This window comes from Grampus griseus (assembly GCF_964374135.1).
Source record: "Grampus griseus genome assembly, chromosome: 2".
NCBI classification, from domain to species: Eukaryota; Metazoa; Chordata; class Mammalia; order Artiodactyla; family Delphinidae; genus Grampus; species Grampus griseus.
The window spans coordinates 141,375,312-141,394,446 of NC_139018.1; the positions used below are offsets into that span (position 1 = coordinate 141,375,312).

A 19,135-nucleotide genomic window follows, 5' to 3' on the forward strand; every position below is an offset into this window, starting at 1 on the left:
TAGCTCCTTAAAGGGAAGGACACTAGGATTAAGCAATGTTTCATTACCAACGTGGGCAGTGCTTAGGGCTCTCAAACATCCAGTAACTCAACAAAAATTCAATAGCACACAACGTGCAGGTGCTGGGGGGGAACCAAATCTAGTCGCTGCCCTTCAGGATAATGCAAGAAGAGCACAAATCCTTCCCAAGGTAATGTGCAGCAGACAGGCAAACTAAGAAAGGGATGTTATTGAAACAGGAATATATTAAATTTCATGGAAGAGGGGAGGGCAGCAGTTCTTAAGAAAGTTATAATTTGAGCCAAGACATTAAGACTGAGTGAGAACTAGCCAAGGTGGGAAGGAAAGGCAACATTCTAGACATAGCCAGTCAGCCCAGTTGGTCAACAACTATTAACTGAACACATACTATGTTCTACTACTTTCAGTGCTGGAGATACAGTGGTAAACAAGACAAAGTCTCTGCCTTTAAGGAGTGTACAATCTAGGAGGAGGAGGTAGACAATCAATATATACATATTCAGACGAAGACCAAGATAAGATTTTCAGAGAGTGATACATATTATGAGAAAAATAAATCAGAGTAACAGAACAGGGATTGTTTAGGGGAATATGGTACTTTATGTAGGCGTGAGATGGCCCGTCTCAGGTCTTGTTTAACCTGAGATCTGAATGATTAAAAGGAGGTAGCCACACAAAGATTTCATGGGGAAATCCTTTTCATGGGGAAAAGGATTCCAATCAGAAGGAACAGAAAATACAAAGGCTCAAAAACACTGAAATAACTGTGGCCAGTGCATATGGAACATAGTGAATGAGAAGCAGAATGGTAGGAGACAAGGTCAGATACAGAAGGAGGCAGGTAGTTACTGCCAGCTCTTCACAAAAATTCTGTTTTCTCTTCTTCCTGGGATGTGAGTAGTCTGCATCTCCTAGCCTCCCCTTAAGTTAGGTGGCATCTGGTGACTGAATTCTGTCCAATGAAATAAGAGGCAAAATGAGGGTGCCATTTCAAGGTCAAAGCTTTTAAGATGTGGGTATTTTCCTTGCCCAGGCGTTTTCCCATTTGCTAGCAAGACACAAATAATAAGCAGGCTGTAGGAAATGGCAGAGCCACAAGATGGAAGAGAGCCACTCACTGGCCGGGAACACTTCCTTGGACTGCGTGAGTGTAAAAAAAATTTCTACTGTGTTGGAGCAGTGTGCATTTTGGGGGTTTATTTGTGCAAATGTGTTGAGCTTGCATTTTGGGGTCTATTTGTTACCACAGCCAAGCCTAGCCTACCCTGACTAATATAAGGCTTGATCACATAGGATCTTGTAAGTTTTGTAAGCAGTTAGAATTTTATTCTAACTGCAGTGGGAAGACACTGGAAGCAAGGATGTGATACAATCTGCTGCTGTGTAGAGAATGGACAGTATGAAAGCAAGGGTGAGTGGAAGCAGGGAGACAATAGGAGACCACAGAGGTTATCCAGGTGAGAGAACAGTGGCTTCGACTAGGTGGGAGCAATGGATATGGTAAGAAATGGTCAGATTCAGGATACCTTTGTGGTTTTTTTTTTGGCTGTGCTGCGCTGCTTGCAGGATCTTAGTTCCCCGACCAGGAATTGAACCTGGGCCCCGGCAGTGAAAGCACCGAGTCCTAACTGGACTGCCACGGAATTCCCCCAGGATACATTTGGAGTGGGGAGCAGAGAGCATGTGCTGATAAACTGCATGTGGGGTATGAAAGAAAGAGAGTAATCAAGAATAACTTCTAGGTTTTTAGTTGCGCATGGTGGTGCCATTAGGGAAGAATGAGGAGAAAACTGGAAAGGAACAAAAAGATTTAACAGGGAGTTGGGGGAAATCAATGGCTCTCTTTTAGCTGTGTTGTTGGAAATGCCTATAAAATCTCCAAATGAAGATGTCAAGTAAATAGTTGGGTATATAAATTTGGAGCCCAGAAAAAGGTAAGATTAAAGATAGATATTATGGGTTCATGATGGTGATATTTTAAGTCATAAGCCTGGATCAGCTCTCTCTGCTCTCCTACACGACAAAATTCAAACTCCTCAGCCTGTCACTGCACTGTCCTCCACAAGCTGGCTTTCACCTGCCTTGCACCGCCCTTCCTCTACACACACTTCTTCGTGCAGTTCCACTTGCCTCTAATGCCCTCCCCTCTTCATTAACCAAATGTTATCCATTCTCTAAGGCCCATGTCAGAACCTTCTGGGTCAAGATTTTCCTAACACTCCTATGTGAGGTGCTCTCTTCATGTTCTGGATTTGCATAGTAATTATTTTCTATGTATCTAGTTCAGAAAAGGCGTAAGTCACATTTTGCCATATGTCATCTCTTCTATTTAATGTCTTAAATCTTAATTTTCACATATTTGTTCCCTGATTCTCCAATTAGATGATAGTTTCCTTAAGAAAATGCACATCTTACCCTTCTTTGTATTTCTTATAGGACTCTAGTATAATGCCATGCATATGGTGAGCATTCAATGAATATTTGTTTGATTTGACATCTTTTAAAAGGCAATGAGGTAGTTAAGACTTTTAGGAATATTTCAGCAAAATAAAGAAAGCAAAACTCTTAAAGAGGTAGACTTAAATCACTTGGAAAACCCACTAATTTAAAAACAGCTTGTCTGCCCACAAGGCTGACTAGTAAGGCATTACTGTACTTAAAAGGTAACATTTTAATTCACAGTGAACTTACCTATATCAATATCAGTAAACCCTTCTGCACTTATTGCATCCATCGTGCTTTTGTCTATTGTGTCTAGACAAAGACTAGCAAGCTGAGGTTCATCAAATAATCGAGCCTAAACATATAAAAAGTTAGTTATTTTCATAGTTATTTTACCTTCAGGCTGTACATATTCAAAGCTAATACTGTAAACAATTTTAATTGCTAATTATATAAAAACACATACTTAAAATACAATTATAATGTCTTATATGTGCTTAAAACTTTTCATTCCACAATCAGAAATAAAAGCTAAAAGCAAAAATGCCCTGCTGAGATAACAATTAATTCATATTACCACTAACAACCCTGTTAAATTTTATTTTCATATGCCTATATATGCATTGCCTTGTTTCTTATACATCACTTATGTTACCCTTAATGAAACACTCTAGGTTACACAAGGCAGACATTATCCCATTATCCAGATGAGGAAACAGAGGCTCAGAGAGGTATACTGACTTGCCCAGTAACATCTAGCTAGTTATGCTCCAAAGCCAGTACTTAAGTCCAAGTCTTAAGATCTTTTCACTAAATGGTAATATCAATTGTCAAGCATACCAGTACCAACAGATCAGTTTTTTTTTCCATTTCCTATTTTGATTGGGGGAAGAGAATAAAGTACAAGAATTTTACAGCATGAAAGTTCTGGGAACCTAAGCAAAAACTAGGCCTGACAACAGAGGAGCAAATAAGTAAATTCACGTGATGGAATATTACACAATAATGAGAATGAACGATCTACAACTACACACAACAATATGAAGGAATCCCACAAACTTAATGGTAAGCAAAATAAAGTACTGTATATATTGAACAAAAGAGTATACAGCTGACTCTTTTTTTTTTTTTTTTTTGTGGTACGCGGGCCTCTCACTGTTGTGGCCTCTCCCGTTGTGGAGCACAGGCTCTGGACGTGCAGGCTCAGCGGCCATGGCTCACGGGCCCAGCCGCTCTGCGGCATGTGGGCTCTTCCCGGACTGGGGCACAAACCCGTGTCCCCTACATCGGCAGGCGGACTCTCAACCACTGCGCCACCAGGGAAGCCCTACAGCTGACTCTTGAACAACTTGGGGGTTAGGGGCACTGACCCTCTGTGCAGTCAAAATCCACATATAACTTATAGTTGGCCCTTTGTATCCGAGGTTCCTCCGTATCCTTGGATTCAATCAGCCACTAATCATGTAGTGCTATAGTATTTACTACTGAAAAAATTACACATATAAGTGGACCCACAAAGTTCAAACCCGTGTTGTTCAAGGATCAACTGTATACTGTATGATTTTAGCAAAGCTAATCTAGGTTTTAAGAAGTCAGAAGTCAAACTTACAATATGTGCTTTATTAGGATGCATATTATAATTCAAAAAAAAGTTTAAAAATGGGGGCGTTCAAACTCAATTGAAATTTTTAAAAAACTGTAACACTGAAAAAGGAGAAATGAAATTCTTAAAAAACCATAACACTGAAAAAGGAGATACGATGATAGGTGTGCCAATGACCAATTTTCCTTCTGGCCTAGAGTCACCTCTGTTTACATTTAATAGCATGGACAAAACAGAAGTCTACTGTCTGTATTTCAGTTTTTTCAATTGGCCCAATAATGCTTTTTATAACACTGTTCCTTCTAGCATGGGATCCAGTCTAGGATCATAGTTTTTGTATTTTTAAAATATGAAAAATAGTACATTTTAAAAATTCTAACTTCAGCAGATATTTTAACTGGCCAACTCAGTTTTTATAGGTGAGTTAGTGTTCATGCAAAAATTGATATTTTACTCTAGGAAAAACAATTTTTGGTAAAAATTATTTAATTCAGAGTAGCAATATTTCAGTCACTCAGATACAGTATCAAGTTTCCTTTAGAATCTACTGCTGCTACTTAAGAGTAAAATAAATTTTCTCTAAATTTAGTTTGAGTCTGGCATTGCCTGATAAAATAGCACTATTTTTAATGATTGTATCACTTCACAGAGAGTGTTTTTCCCTCTGTAATCTATGCTGGTACAGTATACTGGCTCTTTGTTTTAGAGGGAAGCTAGCATAGGTCCTCTCAAGTAAATGAACATGCTCAGTTCAAATGACTCACTTGGCAGGAACAAGACGTTCACATGACAATTTGTGGGCTAATTCACATGACCCCACCATGAAAACTTTGGAGTAATGTTGAGTTCTAAGACCAATGAGACACTAAAAAATTTCTTTTTCTCAGTGACATCTGTTAACCCTTGCTACTCAAAGTGTAGTCCAGAAGCACCAGCATCATCTGAAAGTCTGTTAGAAATGCAGACTCTCAGGCCCCACCTTGGCCTCCTGAACTAGAAAGTGGTTTTTTTTTTTGGTTTGTTTTTGTTGTTTTTTTTTTGCGGTATGCGGGCCTCTCACTGCTGTGGCCTCTCCTGTTGCAGAGCACAGGCTCCGGAAGCACAGGCTCAGCAGCCATGGCTCATGGGCCCAGCCGCTCCACGGCATGTGGGATCTTCCCGGACCGGGGCACGAACCCATGTCCCCTGCATCGGCAGGCGGACTCTCAACCACTGCGCCACCAGGGAAGCCCTAGAAAGCGTATTTTAATCGTCAAAGTTTAATTTACTGGTTTCTAATTTTTTTTTTTCTTTTGGCCATACCGTGCAGCATACGGGATCTTAGTTCCCCGATCAGGTATGAACCCGTGCCTCCTGGAGTGGAAGTGCAGAATCTTAACCATTGGACCGCCAGGGAAGTCCTATTGGTTTCTAAATTTTATGACTGAATTTAAAAAAGAAGAGTAGTTAAGTGACCCTCTCTACACACAACAAAATTGTTTAGACAATAAAGAATCTTATGACTATCAACGTCTTTATTGGATTTTCATCACAAATTCAAAAGAGGAAAAAAATGCAAGGAGACATCACTTATTAGTTATATAATCTTGGTCAAGTTATTTCACCTCCCTGTGCTTCAATTTCCTTGTCTATAAAATGGGGATGATAAGAAAATCTTCACCTAGAATAGCTACATCTCCTAAAGTTATTGTGAAGATTAAATGAATTAATGCATACCAAGTATTCAGAATGGTACCTGGCACACAATACTCACTCAATACATTTTGCTATTATTATCATCAATATCACTGTATCTTACTGGTTTAAGGTTGAGACCTTACTTTTACCACTTGCTGTCTCATGTTATATAACATATTTACCTCTTTACGCTTCCATTTCTTCATCTTTGAAATGGGGATAATAATAAACAACAGCACAGCTGTAATGAGGAGTAAATGTGATAATATATACAAAGGGACTAGTTTAGTGTCTGGAATACAACATATACAGACATGGAGTTCTGTGATTATGTCTAAGAAGAGGTGACATCAGCATGTTCTTTCTTCTATAACTATAAATACTTAACGGCCAAAGATTAAAAAAAAAATGCCATCAGTCATTTCTGGTATGACAAAATGGATGTAGAGGGTTTCCCTGGTGGTGCAGTGGTTGAGAGTCCGCCTGCCGATGCAGGGGACACGGGTTCGTGCCCCGGTCCGGGAAGATCCCACATGCCGCGGAGCGGCTGGGCCTGTGAGCCATGGCCGCTGAGCCTGCGCGTCCAGAGCCTGTGCTCCACAACGGGAGAGGCCACAACAGTGAGAGGCCCACGTACAGCAAAAAAACAAACAAACAAAAAAATAAAAAAACCAAAAATGGATGTAGAACTGGGAAACTTGAGCTCTGGACTCTGGCCCCACCTAGCCTGTTGTGAGACTTTGGGCAGGTAGTTAACTAGCCAGGTTTTAGATTTTTCATTTGGAAAATGAGACAGTTAGGCTAAGGAACAGCCATGATTATTTCCATTACTAATATTCAGTAGGGTTATATATTATCAGCTTAGACTTTACCCCCCCCTCATTTTAACTTGCTTAATTCTGTGAAGACCCTATCTCCCCAAAAGGTTTTATTCTGAGGTACTGGGGATTAAAATTTCAACACATGAATTCTGGGGGACACAACTCAACCCCTAGCACAGGGTTATATAGACTAGTTTAGAATTCTGAAAACAAATTTGTAAAAGGGTATCATAACGTTGTCTAAAAAGAACAACAACAATTTATTTATATCTCAAGTATGGAGCTCAGATTACAGGCATTTAACAGATGCTAAATAGTATAAGTTAAAGACTGGTTAATGGTTCCATAGATGTGTTCAGTTTGTAAACATTCATCAGACTGTACACTTATGATATGTGTACTTTTCTGCATGTATAGTATACTCAGTGAAAACTTTTTTAAATGTCAAAGTAAGGATATTCTTAAATTCTAACTCCTCCAGAAGTGGGTCAGAAAGCTTAAAGACAGAAGACAGTACATCTTACAACTTTTCCGGACTTGAAATATTCAATCTTAATTTCAGACCCAATGCAAATCAAGAACAAAGATGTCCAGAAAGCTTCATGCTATCATACTCTCAATCATAGCAGGAACAATGCTGGATACTAACCTCAACTCCAATCCTAAACAGTTATATAACTTGGAGTCATAATGCCCTATTTATATAAGGCTTCAGTTTCTTTACCTATTATATGATATATTAACTCTAATTTGCTTTTCTATTCTAAAATTATATGACTCTGATGTATTTTCCTGAATCATACCAGAAGATTTCATATGCTTTAAAATAATAATCTAGGACTAATTCTCCAGGAAACAGTAAATATTCATATATAGTTGTACCCACTTTTTAAAGCTAAATGATACATACCTTAGCTACATTTACTTACCTGAGTAAGTAACATAAAGGCATTATCTGCCCTCAGATGTTTGGTGAGAAATTCCACACAATGTGCTTCCAAGGCTGGGACTGCATATTTCTTAGCAGTATAAAGAGTGGTCATAACTGTTTCTGGGCCAATTTGAACTTCATCTGAATACAGAAATCTGGGAAACAAGTGGAAATTGCAGAGATGATCAGTAGGGTTCTAGATAAGCAATCCATCAGTGTTAAACCTCTGAGGAATATTTTAAAAGATAATGAGCAAAGTGAAAAATAACTTGAAAAGTACATCAAACTTTCCAGGGCTACAAGGGCATGTGCACACACATCACCTCATTTTATTCTGACTCAATCCTGAGAGGTAGGCAGTGTCCATTTATAGAGGAGACTAAAGTTAAGTGAAGATCATGGGATCTTCATGTCTCCAAGTCAAATTTTTAGAGGTCTTTTAGCACCTACAGCAGCTTAGGATGAGTGGTTCATTTATCTCTCCTTCATCAAAGGATGTTCATGTAAGCAAATCTACAGATGGCTTAAGTTCACATCTCTAAATGTCAAACATCCATTTATTTCCTGATAATGGTGTCTTCTTATTCTGGGCATTTTTTAACCTTTCTTTGTTATCCCAGAATTAGCATTATGACCAAAGACTAGAGTACTGGGGCTTTGGAGGAATAAAACAGTTTAATAGTGTATTAAATGACCCCATGTTGCTATGTGCTTTTGAGTATTTAGATCCAACTTTCTTTCAAAATACTATCAAACCAATACCTCCTCCCCCACCCCGGTTGGCTGCTTCTAACTGTTAGGTCACTAGATAAATCAGATTCCTAGAAGTGCAGATAAAGCATAAGATTCTCAGAGAAGGCCTGGGCAGTTCTTGCTGAACTATACTGAAGCTTCTGCATATCCACTCCAGGGCTCCTTTGTGGTTCCTCAGAGACCTTTGTGCTTACTGCCCAGTTCTCAACTACACTCAGCATAGCTGAGGGTGCTGGAGAAATAAGGCATTAAGAACAAGTATTTCATTTTAGCAATAATAAAGACTTAGAAAGAACACTTATTACACTTATATTCCCAGGACCCAAGTCGTAAAATAAGAGTTTAAGAGAACCCATTAGGGGGCTTCCCTGGTGGCGCTGTAGTTAAGAATCCACCTGCCAGTGCAGGGGACACAGGTTCAAGCCCTGGTCCAGGAGATTCCCATGTGCCACGTAGCAACTAAGCCCATGCGCCACAACTACTGAGCCTGTGCTCTAGAGCCCGCGAGCCACAACTACTGAAGCCCGTGAGCCTAGAGCCTGTGCTCTGCAACAAGAGAAGCCACTGCAATGAGAAGCCTGTACACTGCAACGAAGAGTAGCCCCTGCTCGCCACAACTAGAAAAAGCCCGCACGCAGCAACGAAGACCCAATGCAGCCAAAAATAAATACATTTATTTAAAAAAAAAAAGAAAACCCATTAACATCTTTCAGAACACTCTATACAGTAAAGTGAGTGAGGAAAGGAAGTTCTATTTCATGTCCCTATACACTGCTTTTCAATTTCTTCTTTTATTCTGGTGGGCAGACTCACCGCCCAAGATGAAATTCTAGCCTGTTGCATCCCCCTAACATCCCACCCTAACCAAATGCTGGCATTCCTCTAATAATATCATTATCCTTACAACTACCTCCAGTGGAGGCTGTGCATTCTCATACTTCCCTATGTCTCAGGTTCAAAAGTGAAGGTTGCTGCTTTTTCCAAGATTACACTGTTTTCAAACATTTTTTCAAAAACCTTTCAAGTCAGCCATCTGTATCACCCTCATAATACTCATTTAACATCAGGTGCCACTTGGTGATGAGTACAGGGAATGAAAAAACCACTTAGTCCCTTATAGTCAGGGGTAGGGGAATGAATAAAAAGGAGAGAGAGAAAATGAACATTTGTTGCGTCGCTACCATCTGACAGATGCCAATTCATTTAATCCTCCCACAAGGAAGGTAGGTGCTGCTACCTGCATTTTAAAGATGAGGAAACAGAGGCTGAGGAAATGCAAGAGCTGTCTACCATAACACGCCATTTCTGGGCTTCTGGCTGCTCTCAGTGCTAGACTATCAGGCCCGTCAGGTGAGGGCTGTTTTAATTTGCCTGGACTCAGGGAGAGATGGCTTGGGTTTGAGCCTATTCCATCACCTGACAGCTATGTGACTTTAAACGAGTTATCATTGTGTTCCTCTCTGAAAAGAGATGTGGATAACAGTATCTACTTCATAATGCTCTGGTGAGGATTAATATCAGTTAAAATACACAAAGTGTTTTGAATAATGCCTGACAAATACTTAGCCTCAGTAAATGTTAGCTGTTTATTTTTATATTGCTTCATTTCTATTTTCCTCTGCATTTCAGAAGGTTTCCTTGCCAGTCTTCTAGCCCTTCTATTTTTCTCCCCAGCAATCACATGTTTAAATTTCTAAGAATTCTTGCTTCTTTCTTGAGTGTTCCTTTTTTTTTTAACTCCACAGCACTATGTCTCCTTTTTATGGATGCAAAAATGTTCTCAAGTCTCCAAGTTTTAAAAGTTCCTTTCTGTTCCCTGAATTACCTATTTCCTTGAGGATCAGCTGTTCTTGGTCTTTTTCATATTCTGATTTTCCTTATACGTCAAAAGATTAATGATTATCTCCAGTTGAATATCCTGGTAGCTGGTAAGTTTTCTTTGCTGCTGTGTAAGTATAGGACTGCTTTCCAGCTAAAACCTTCTCCAAAATGGAAAGGGTGGCTGGGAGCTGTGCATGTGGGAGGCTCGCTGACTGGCACCTTGCATTGGAGTGGGAAGGCAGCCTTTAGGTTAGAGACCAACCCCCCCCCCCCCGCCGCCACCCATGCCATTACCCTGGAGTCCCTAAACCAAATCAGCACCCTAGTTCTCCCCAGGTGGTTTGTCTAGTTTATTTAAAGAGGAGCCTGTCGGATGTCACCAGGAGTTAGCATACAAGAGGGGGTTTGAGGGGATGGCCTATAAACAGGCTTTAAATTAATGCCCATGTTTTAACCCTACCTTCTCATTTTCACCCTCTTCACTACCAACTCTCCACCTAGAGCCATGCTGGAGCTCAGCCAGGAAAGGCAGCTCCCACCACCACTGTAGTTCCTCATGCTCTGGATTCTGGGCTCCAGACTTGGCCACTCCATTTCATCATCAACACACTTCCAACTGCTTTGTTCCTTTTCCAGATTGGCTTCCAATCTCTCTCCTTTTTTTTTGTCTTCACTGTAACGGATTTATTTTCTTTTGTATTTCTTTACAGTCAGTTTAACTGGGGCAGAGAGAAGGCTAACATCATGCTCAGTTCCCTTCCTAAACCAGAAACCTAGGAAGTTTTTGTTTTAAGGGCAAAACAGGAAGAAGTCTTTACATCTGTCTTAATCTTTTTTCAAGCAAAAATTACTAGAGTTATAAAATATAGAGCTGAAATGTGGGGCCTTTATTATCATTTGTTTGAGTAGATTCAAACTTAAGGAAACCAGCTCCACAAAGTGGAAGTACATGGTTCTTTAAGAATCTATAAGTGGGGCCCCTGACAGGGAGATCTGGAAAAGCTTCCTACAAGAATTTCTACCTGAGATCTAAAAGATGAAAAGAGGGCAGGAAGAACATTCCAGGAACCAAAGAACTGTGTTTTTAGACTATTCTATATGGTCCAAAACCCCATTCAAATTGCTTTTATGAAATTACACCTCAGTAATATACCTTTGGTTCGAATACATTTAAGAAACATCTACATTTATATCTAAAGACATAGATTGAGGATACACTGATGTCAGTAATGAATAACTGAATGACAGTAATGAATAAATGAATTTATTTTTTTGGGCTGCGTCGAGTCTTCGTTGCTGTGCGCAGGCTTTTCTCTAGTTGCATCGAGGGGGGGCTACTCTTCGTTGTGGTGCGGTGGCATCTCATTGCAGAGCGTGGGATCTAGGGCACACGGGCTCAGTAGTTGTTGCTCGCAGGCTCCAGAGCGCAGGCTCAGTAGTTGTGGTGCACGGGCTTAGTTACTCCACGGCATGTGGCATCTTCCTGTACCAGGGCTCAAACCCGTGTCCCCTGCATTGGCAGGCGGATTCTTAACCACTGCACCACCAGGTAAGTCCCAGTAATGCCTTTTTTTTAACTGATCTTATTGTCAGACAGAGTTGTGCATCTCCTAAGCAGTTGGTTTGTTTTTAATCTACAAACACTATGAATTGTAACTGACTAGCCAGGTTTCTCTTTTTGTAATAGTTGCTAAAATTATCAAAATTAAGTTTGTAGAGTACCTATAGCATGCATTTTTGTATTAGCTTCATCTTGGCTCTGTTTTATTTCTTATCCTTGTGTTTCTTGTATGACATTTTAAATTCTTTTTGGAGCAATGCAAGTTATAAATAAATACTAGACTATAAACAATAAGAAAGGGAACTCTGTGTTTCTTATATTTTTCCCTATATCTTTCCTACAGCATCGGACAAAGTGTGGGCACCTGGCTAAGCCTTAATGAATACATGTTAGCCGACTAGACAATTCAGTACAGGTTTCTAGCTATCATTGATAGGGAAACCATTTTCATTTCTAATAAGAAAAAAGGCTGCTTGAAAATCCTAGAATCACCTTGATTCATATTTTATCAATACATCCATGTTTTCTCTACATTCTATTTAATTACTAAAACTGCTATATTAAACAAACTATGTAAGCCAGTGTTTACAAAATATAATTAAAAATTAAACATACTAGCACAATACTTTGTATTTTAAAGTGAACATTTCAGCTCTGATACACTACCTCTAAGGACAAGAGCACAGAGAAATAATTACAGGTCATCAAACTATTTCTGATTTCTCCCCGAAGATGAATGGCTTTCCAAAAGATAAAACTTAGGTTACATTTAATCTAATTTAAAAATTAAAAGACTAAGGTAAAAATTTCATTTTAAATTAGAAAAATCACAAGATCATGTACAAGAAACTGTGTATCACTACTGATTCTTTCATTTTACTCAAAAACATTTATTGAGGGACTATATAATAACAAGACACTGAGACAGGTCCTAGAAATACAAATATGAGAGCGACAGCTCCGCCCATAAAAAGCTTATGGTATGGTAATAAAATGATTAAAAAGTAATGTCATAATTACAACAGAATTATGCATTAGGCATGGTTTGATAACTAATCTCTAAAGATGGCACCAATAAATCACGCCTCCTACTATCCATACCCTTATACAGATCTGTCCCATAAGGAATCTGGGCTAATCCTGTTTGCCTCTCGTTAACTAACAGAATGTGGCAGAAGCTAACACAATGCCAGTCTGGGACCTAAACTTTGAGGATGCCTGGCAGCTCCTACTTTTGTGCTTTCTGGAGCCATGGGCTGCTGTTACCCAAGAAGTCAAGCTACCCTGCTGGAAAGATCAGCTGGAGAAGACATGGAGAAAGAGAGAAAAAGGTTCAGCCAACTCAGTCTGAATCAAACCTCCAGATGACTCCAGCCCCAACTGCTATCAGACTATGACTGCATGGGAGACCTGAAGAATATGCTATAAGAACCTCCCACACAACCCTGAAAGATAATAAAACCATGTTTAAGCTGCTAAGTGTTGGAGCTGTTTGTTGTACAGCAATAGATACAAAACTTGCTACAAGAGATTAGATGAGGCAGAGTGCAAAATTAATGATGTTTTATAGAGGAGATAAAGCCTGAAGTATATCTGAAGGGTGGTAATTAAGTGTGGAAATCTTCTAGGCAGAAAGACTAAGTACAAAGGCAAGGAGGCTTTAGAAGGCAAGTATTAAAATAAGGGAAAGGCCATCAGTAGAGTTGGGGCACTGAGCAGATGGAGAGGAAGGGGAATAGATATCAAATCATAAAGGTCTTGTACACCTGCTGAAATGTTTAAACTGCATCCTGTATGCAAAAAGAAGACATTAAGAGATTCAGGGGAATTGTGATAATGTCTGGATGTGAGAGAAATAACTTTGTTAACAGTGTGAAGAGTGGAGAGAGCTAAGTCTAAAGGCAGTGGTCTGTCTGAAGCAATGCTGGAAAAAATTAAGAGAAGGGGGCTGAACCTTCATGACTGGTCCAAACAGGATAAGAAACACATGGAACAGACTGGAACCAAACTACAGCTTGGATCCAAGCCCACCTGAGTCAATCCCCAACCGACCCACAGAACAAGAATATTCAAAGGAAGAATAAATGATTGTCTTTTTTAAGCCCCTGAGTTTTGGGGTGCTTTATAGCATTATTGTGGCAAAAGCTGACTGAGACAGGGCCTAATAAGCGTGCCTGCCTCAAAGACTGTTCTGAAATTTGAGTTCCCACAAGGTGCTTAGGAATAAATGGTAAGCGGAACGTGGCAAGCACTCATTAAGTGTTAGATATTTTTACTGTTGACATGTCCATCTGTATGGGTACTAGACATTAGTTTGTGATTGTGCAGTTGGAAATTGGGTTCGGGCTGAGTACAAGTTTGGCAATATAGCTGGGGGAGTATGTAGTGCCATGGGTTAATGGGAGAAAGGAAGAAGACAGCTGAAGACAGAACCTGAGGAATAGTTGTCACCTGAGGAACCCATGTCTCCTTCCAGCCACCGCTCCATTTCTCTGTTCCTCATTGCAACAAAACTCCGAGAGGATTATTTACACTAGTGGTCTCCAGCTCCTCACTTCATATTTTCTCCCCAATCTACTCTAATCCTTTTGTTGAAATCACTCTTGCCAGGGCTATCAATAGCCTCCATGTTGTCAAAACCAATAATCAATTCAATGTTCTCATTTTACCCAACTCTCAGCAGCATTTAACATAGTCAACAACTCCCTCTTTATTGGTGCATTTTTTTCAAGAGGACTTTCAGGACACCACGTGGGCTCCTTGTTTTCCCTTCTAATTCCACTAACAGCTGTGGCTCAGTCTCATCCTATGCTCCTCCTCCTCTGCTACATCTCTACATGCTGGAGGGTCCCAGAGCTCATCCTTGTACCTCCTTCTCTTCACAGTCTATTACACATTCCTTCCCTAGGTAATCTCGCCTGGCCTCATGGTTTAAATACCATTTACTCTTAACTTTCAAATTTATATTCAGCAAGCAGCTCTTCCCTAAACTCCAGGTTCGTATTTCTAACTGGCTGATCTTATATCCCTCCTTGGATGTCTGGTAAATCTTCTTGGTTCTACCTTCAGAATATATCCAGATTTTGACTACTTCTCATCATGTCCATCACTACCACCCTGGTATATATAACCCACCATCAGCTCTTGCCTGAACTACTGCAAGAGCCTCTTTTATTCAATTCCCTGCTACTCATTTTACTACTTCCACAGTCTAATCTCCAAACAACTGCCAGAATGAGTTTTTAAAAAATGTAAACCTGATCATATCGCTCCCCTGTTCAAATGCTTCCCACCAGACACCAGAGGGAATCCAAGTCCTTCCACAGGCTCCACAGCCCTGCATGACACTGGCCAGCCTACCTTTTTGACCTTATCTTCTACCACTTTCCCCTGTATTCTATCTGCTCAAATCACACTGGTTTACTCTTGCAATTCCTCTAACAGGAGAAATTTGGGGCTTTAAACATGTTTTTCCTTGCTTAGAATGCTCCTTCCCTCATGACTTGATCATTTTTCCTTAAAATACTTACCAGTACTTGACATTATATCTTTGTTTCTCCCTACTGGATAATAAGCTCCACGAGGGCAGGGACTTTCTCTTGTTCACTGCTGTATCCAATATCTAAAACAGTGACTGGCACAGGGAGGCAGTATTTCTTTTTTCTTTTTTTTTTTTTTAGACAGGTCTCAGATCAGATAGGGCCTTAGAGACCACATTAAGGATTCGGATTTATTTTAAGAACAATCAGGAGGCATTGGGAGGGTTTAAACTAGGAAAAGAATATAATAAGGTCTGTATAATTATAAAGTTACTTCGGCTATTGTATAAAGAATGATCGGAAGGGATTAGGGGTACATGTGGGGAAATAAAAGAGGAGATTTTTACAGCAGGTGGCTCAGCTATGGTAAAGGTGCTTGGGATAAAGAGAAGATTCAAGAGATTGCTAAACAGATGGAATGAACAGGACTGGATATGTGGATTTAAGAGAGAAAGAAGACGAAGTCCATAACAAGGGAGGCAGTATTTCTCAAATGAGCAACTAAAGAACATCACGTAAAGGTCTGGCAGATCAAAGTGAGCAGTTTCTTAAAGTGCTTCAAACTCAAGTTCAAAAGCCTTTAAGTAATATTAACTAATTCAAGTTGTAAACATAAAAATATGCCCAAGCTAACCTGCTTTTCCACCTCAGCAAGTACTGTGAGACATCTTTTTGTCACGCAATAATAGGTAAGCACAGCACCTATGCTTCATAACCAGCCATTAAATAACCTAAGTTTAAAAATCACTTCCAGAATAGAACAATGACTAGAACCTGAAGGACAAATAACATGACTACGCTGAAAACAGGAAAATTTCAAGGACTCAGATTAATTCACTTATTTTCTATTGATGGGAAAGTATTGACTGATCAACAGCTTCAGTGAAAGTATGAAATCAGCATTTTCCCTCTACATTCTTATCCTAGCAATCTCAATGTTTTTTAAAGGAAAAAGCTACCCAACAATATTTTTAGATCAGTGGCTCTCACGTATCAGTATTTAGGGAGAGTATTAAATATGCTCTCAAGGTCCCACCTCCAAATATTACAATATTGTAACGAGGGAAGAGACCTACAAATTTAACAAGTACTCCAGGTGATTACAATGCAGGTGGACCAACAGCTCATTAAAGAATACTTCTAGTTTAGAAAATCTAAATGAGCTATAACCAATCCTCCTGGTTGACTTCAAACCAAAAACCAAAATGATCTAGATTCTAGCTTTTGAGTTGTTTTTCCCCCTTTATAAATGTAATTGAACTAAATTACAAAAAATATGAGAAACAAAGAGAAAAGAAAAGTCAACATCATCTTACCATTCCAACACAACTTTGGTTAGCATTTTGGTATATTTCCTTCTCTCCTTTTCTCTAAGTATACATTTGCTGTTTCTTTTCCCAGTCTTTAATCATAGTGAGCACAGTTTCAAATGCTAATTATATACATTTTCCACATTAATATTATTACCTAGTCTTCATGAATATCATACTTAGTTGCTGCACTACATTCCATCAAATGCACCTATCACTGTTTATCTAAGCATTCTCTCTGCTTGACTACTTCCTCACTACTATAAATAATCCTGCCTTAAATATTTTTGTGGGGAACATTTTCAGTACTTGAATACCTCCTACCTGTGGGGAAAACAATCTACAGTGCCAGACTGTTTTACCACCACCTCTGTCAGAGAGGGCTCCCCAGATGTTATCTTAAAAAAAAAAAAACTGGAGGGTTTAATGGAAGAGGAAAAGTACATTTTTTAATGTGCACTTCTTTAATTACTATCGAAGTTAAACATTCATTGTTAATTATTATTTTTTCTTTCCCTAAGTTATCTATCCTGTCTTTATCCACTTATTAATGGGATTTTAGATTTCTTTTCTACCTGTGTTGTGTTAACTTTGTATTCAATTTCCTTGATCTTCCTGAGAGCTGTGAGCCTTTGTGGAGTATTTATCTCTTCCACTGACCTACCTGTTTTTGTCTCAGTACCACCCAAGACTGCTATTTTAATGATACATTCTACTCAGGCAGATAAAACCATCTTGGTATAATGAAACACACATGGCCTCTGGTATGACTTGGCTCTGTTACCTCTTCAAGTTACTTGACTTCTCTGGGCTGCAGTCCCATTTGTAAAATTGTAGCAAACAATACCTATACGTTCCGAAACGGCCTTTCATGAATAACAGCTAATAATGCCAAACTATTAGCTCCCTTCCATTAAATAAAATTAATCAGAAGTCAATCTTCTATCCTCAAGTAATCAAAAAGCAAACTCTTAACATCGAAAGGGAGATTCGTTTTTAAGCAAACATAACCTTATCTGCAGGAACAAAAGGTAGCTAAAGCCAAACTTACTTGTTTGATATTCACTGTCCTGGATCATGACAACTAACACGAATGAAAAAGGCGTTAAGAGGATAAAAATAAAATAAAAGTAAAAATAGGGGCTTCCCTGGTGGCGCAGTGGTTGAGAGTCCGCCTGCCAATGCAGGGGACACGGGTTCGTGCCCCAGTCCGGGAAGATCCCACATGCCGTGGAGCGGCTGGGCCCCTGAGCCATGGCCGCTGAGCCTGCACATCCGGAGCCTGTGCTCTGCAACGGGAGAGGCCACAACAGTGAGAGGCCCGCGTACCAAAAAAAAAAAAAAAAAAAAGTAAAAATAAATTTAAAAAAAATTTAAAAGGTCATCTCGTCTACAAGACTTCCCAAGTATCCCTCTTCCCCAACAAAAATCTAAAATGTCGCAAATGGGCAATCAGGACAACCTGACCCATACTCTGTCCTCACCACTTCTCTAATTCCCAAGCGTGGGCAACAACCCGCTACTGGAATGTGAAAACGCACGCTAATTGGCCTTAGACACTAATATTTACTCTCACAGCCGGCGGGCAGCCGTCCCGGCCGACAAATTTCGGTTTCGCCCTTCCCGAGCATCACAGACTCGGGAGGAAACTGAGGCCGGGAGGGTAAGGAGGGTAAGGAGAGCGGGGTTGGGGAGGCCGGCTCGGTGCCCGCCGCTCACCTCAGCAGTGCCAGGAAGGCGGCGGGCTCCACGTCGGGCAGCTCGATCTCGGCCGACGTCGTGGCCATGCCGCCGTTGAACATGGCGTCGAAGACTGCGCTGCCGGCAGCCAGCACGAAGCGGTGGGCGGGGATGCGCTGCGGGCCCCCAGCGGCGGCGGCGCCGCGGCCCTTGCCCAACACGAAGCGCACATCGCTCAGCAGCTCCGAGTTGAAGAGGAACGCGAAGCGCTCCTTCAGCGACGCCTTGGTCGCCTGCCAGTTGTACAGCGGCTCCCGCTGCAGGGGTAGCAGGGGCCCCAGAGAGGACGGCGGCGGCGGTGGCGGCGGCGGCGGCCCCGCGGCGCCCGGCTCCGCCTCAGCCCCCGGGACCTGCTCGCCCGTAGCTGCCGGTCCGAGCGAGGCCATCCTCCAGCGGCGCTGCTCTGCGGGCTAGAGACAGCGCTCCCGCCGCCCAGCCGCCATCGCCGAGGCCGCCCCCCGAGGCCGGCACCGCCTCCCTGCCTTCCGGGAAAGGCGCTTCCGGAGGCCGCGCGCCTCCGCCGGCCCCGCCCTGAGCTGCCCTGCGCGCGTCCCCGCTGGGCCAGGAGGCGGAGGCGCGCGTGGCCGCCCAGGCCGGACCTGGAGGGGACGGTGACCCCTGCGGCGTCTGGGCCGCCCTGGGCGCACCGAGCTTACCCGAGTCCCGCGCTCCGGGTGGTGGGACTTCGGTGGGCTACATGCGGCCCGGCACGGGCGCCTCCTCAGACCTGCGGGCCCCGAAGCCCTCGCCCCTCCCTACCTTCAGGCCCCTCGTCACCAGCTGCAGCGCCCCCCACTTGTATCTAGGACAGGTCCCTAGGCTCTCCTTCTAGGAGTCGCAGGCCTGGAAGTGGAGGGGGCCCGAGGGCATAGCCGGCAAAGCATGTGGGAGGGGACGACCTGATTCCACGTAGCCC

The 19,135-nt window shown here is 41.5% G+C and overlaps 1 protein-coding gene across 2 annotated transcripts in view; it reads right to left on the bottom strand.

Moving 5' to 3' along the window:
• The window catches only part of BTBD1 (BTB domain containing 1), a 45,201-nt gene extending 26,518 nt beyond the window's left edge, over positions 1-18,683 (bottom strand). Inside the window, exons 1-3 of one of the 2 annotated variants that reach the window (XM_082647842.1) lie at positions 18,199-18,683; positions 7,494-7,650; positions 2,713-2,818 (exon numbers count right to left, since the gene is read on the bottom strand). In XM_082647842.1, coding sequence (XP_082503968.1) covers positions 2,713-2,818; positions 7,494-7,650; positions 18,199-18,605 — 670 coding nt within the window. In that variant the 5' untranslated portion in view covers positions 18,606-18,683. The remainder of the gene's footprint in view (positions 1-2,712; positions 2,819-7,493; positions 7,651-18,198) is intronic. The other variant, XM_082647841.1, reaches the window with a different exon arrangement.
• Between the last annotated feature and the right edge of the window lie 452 nt (positions 18,684-19,135).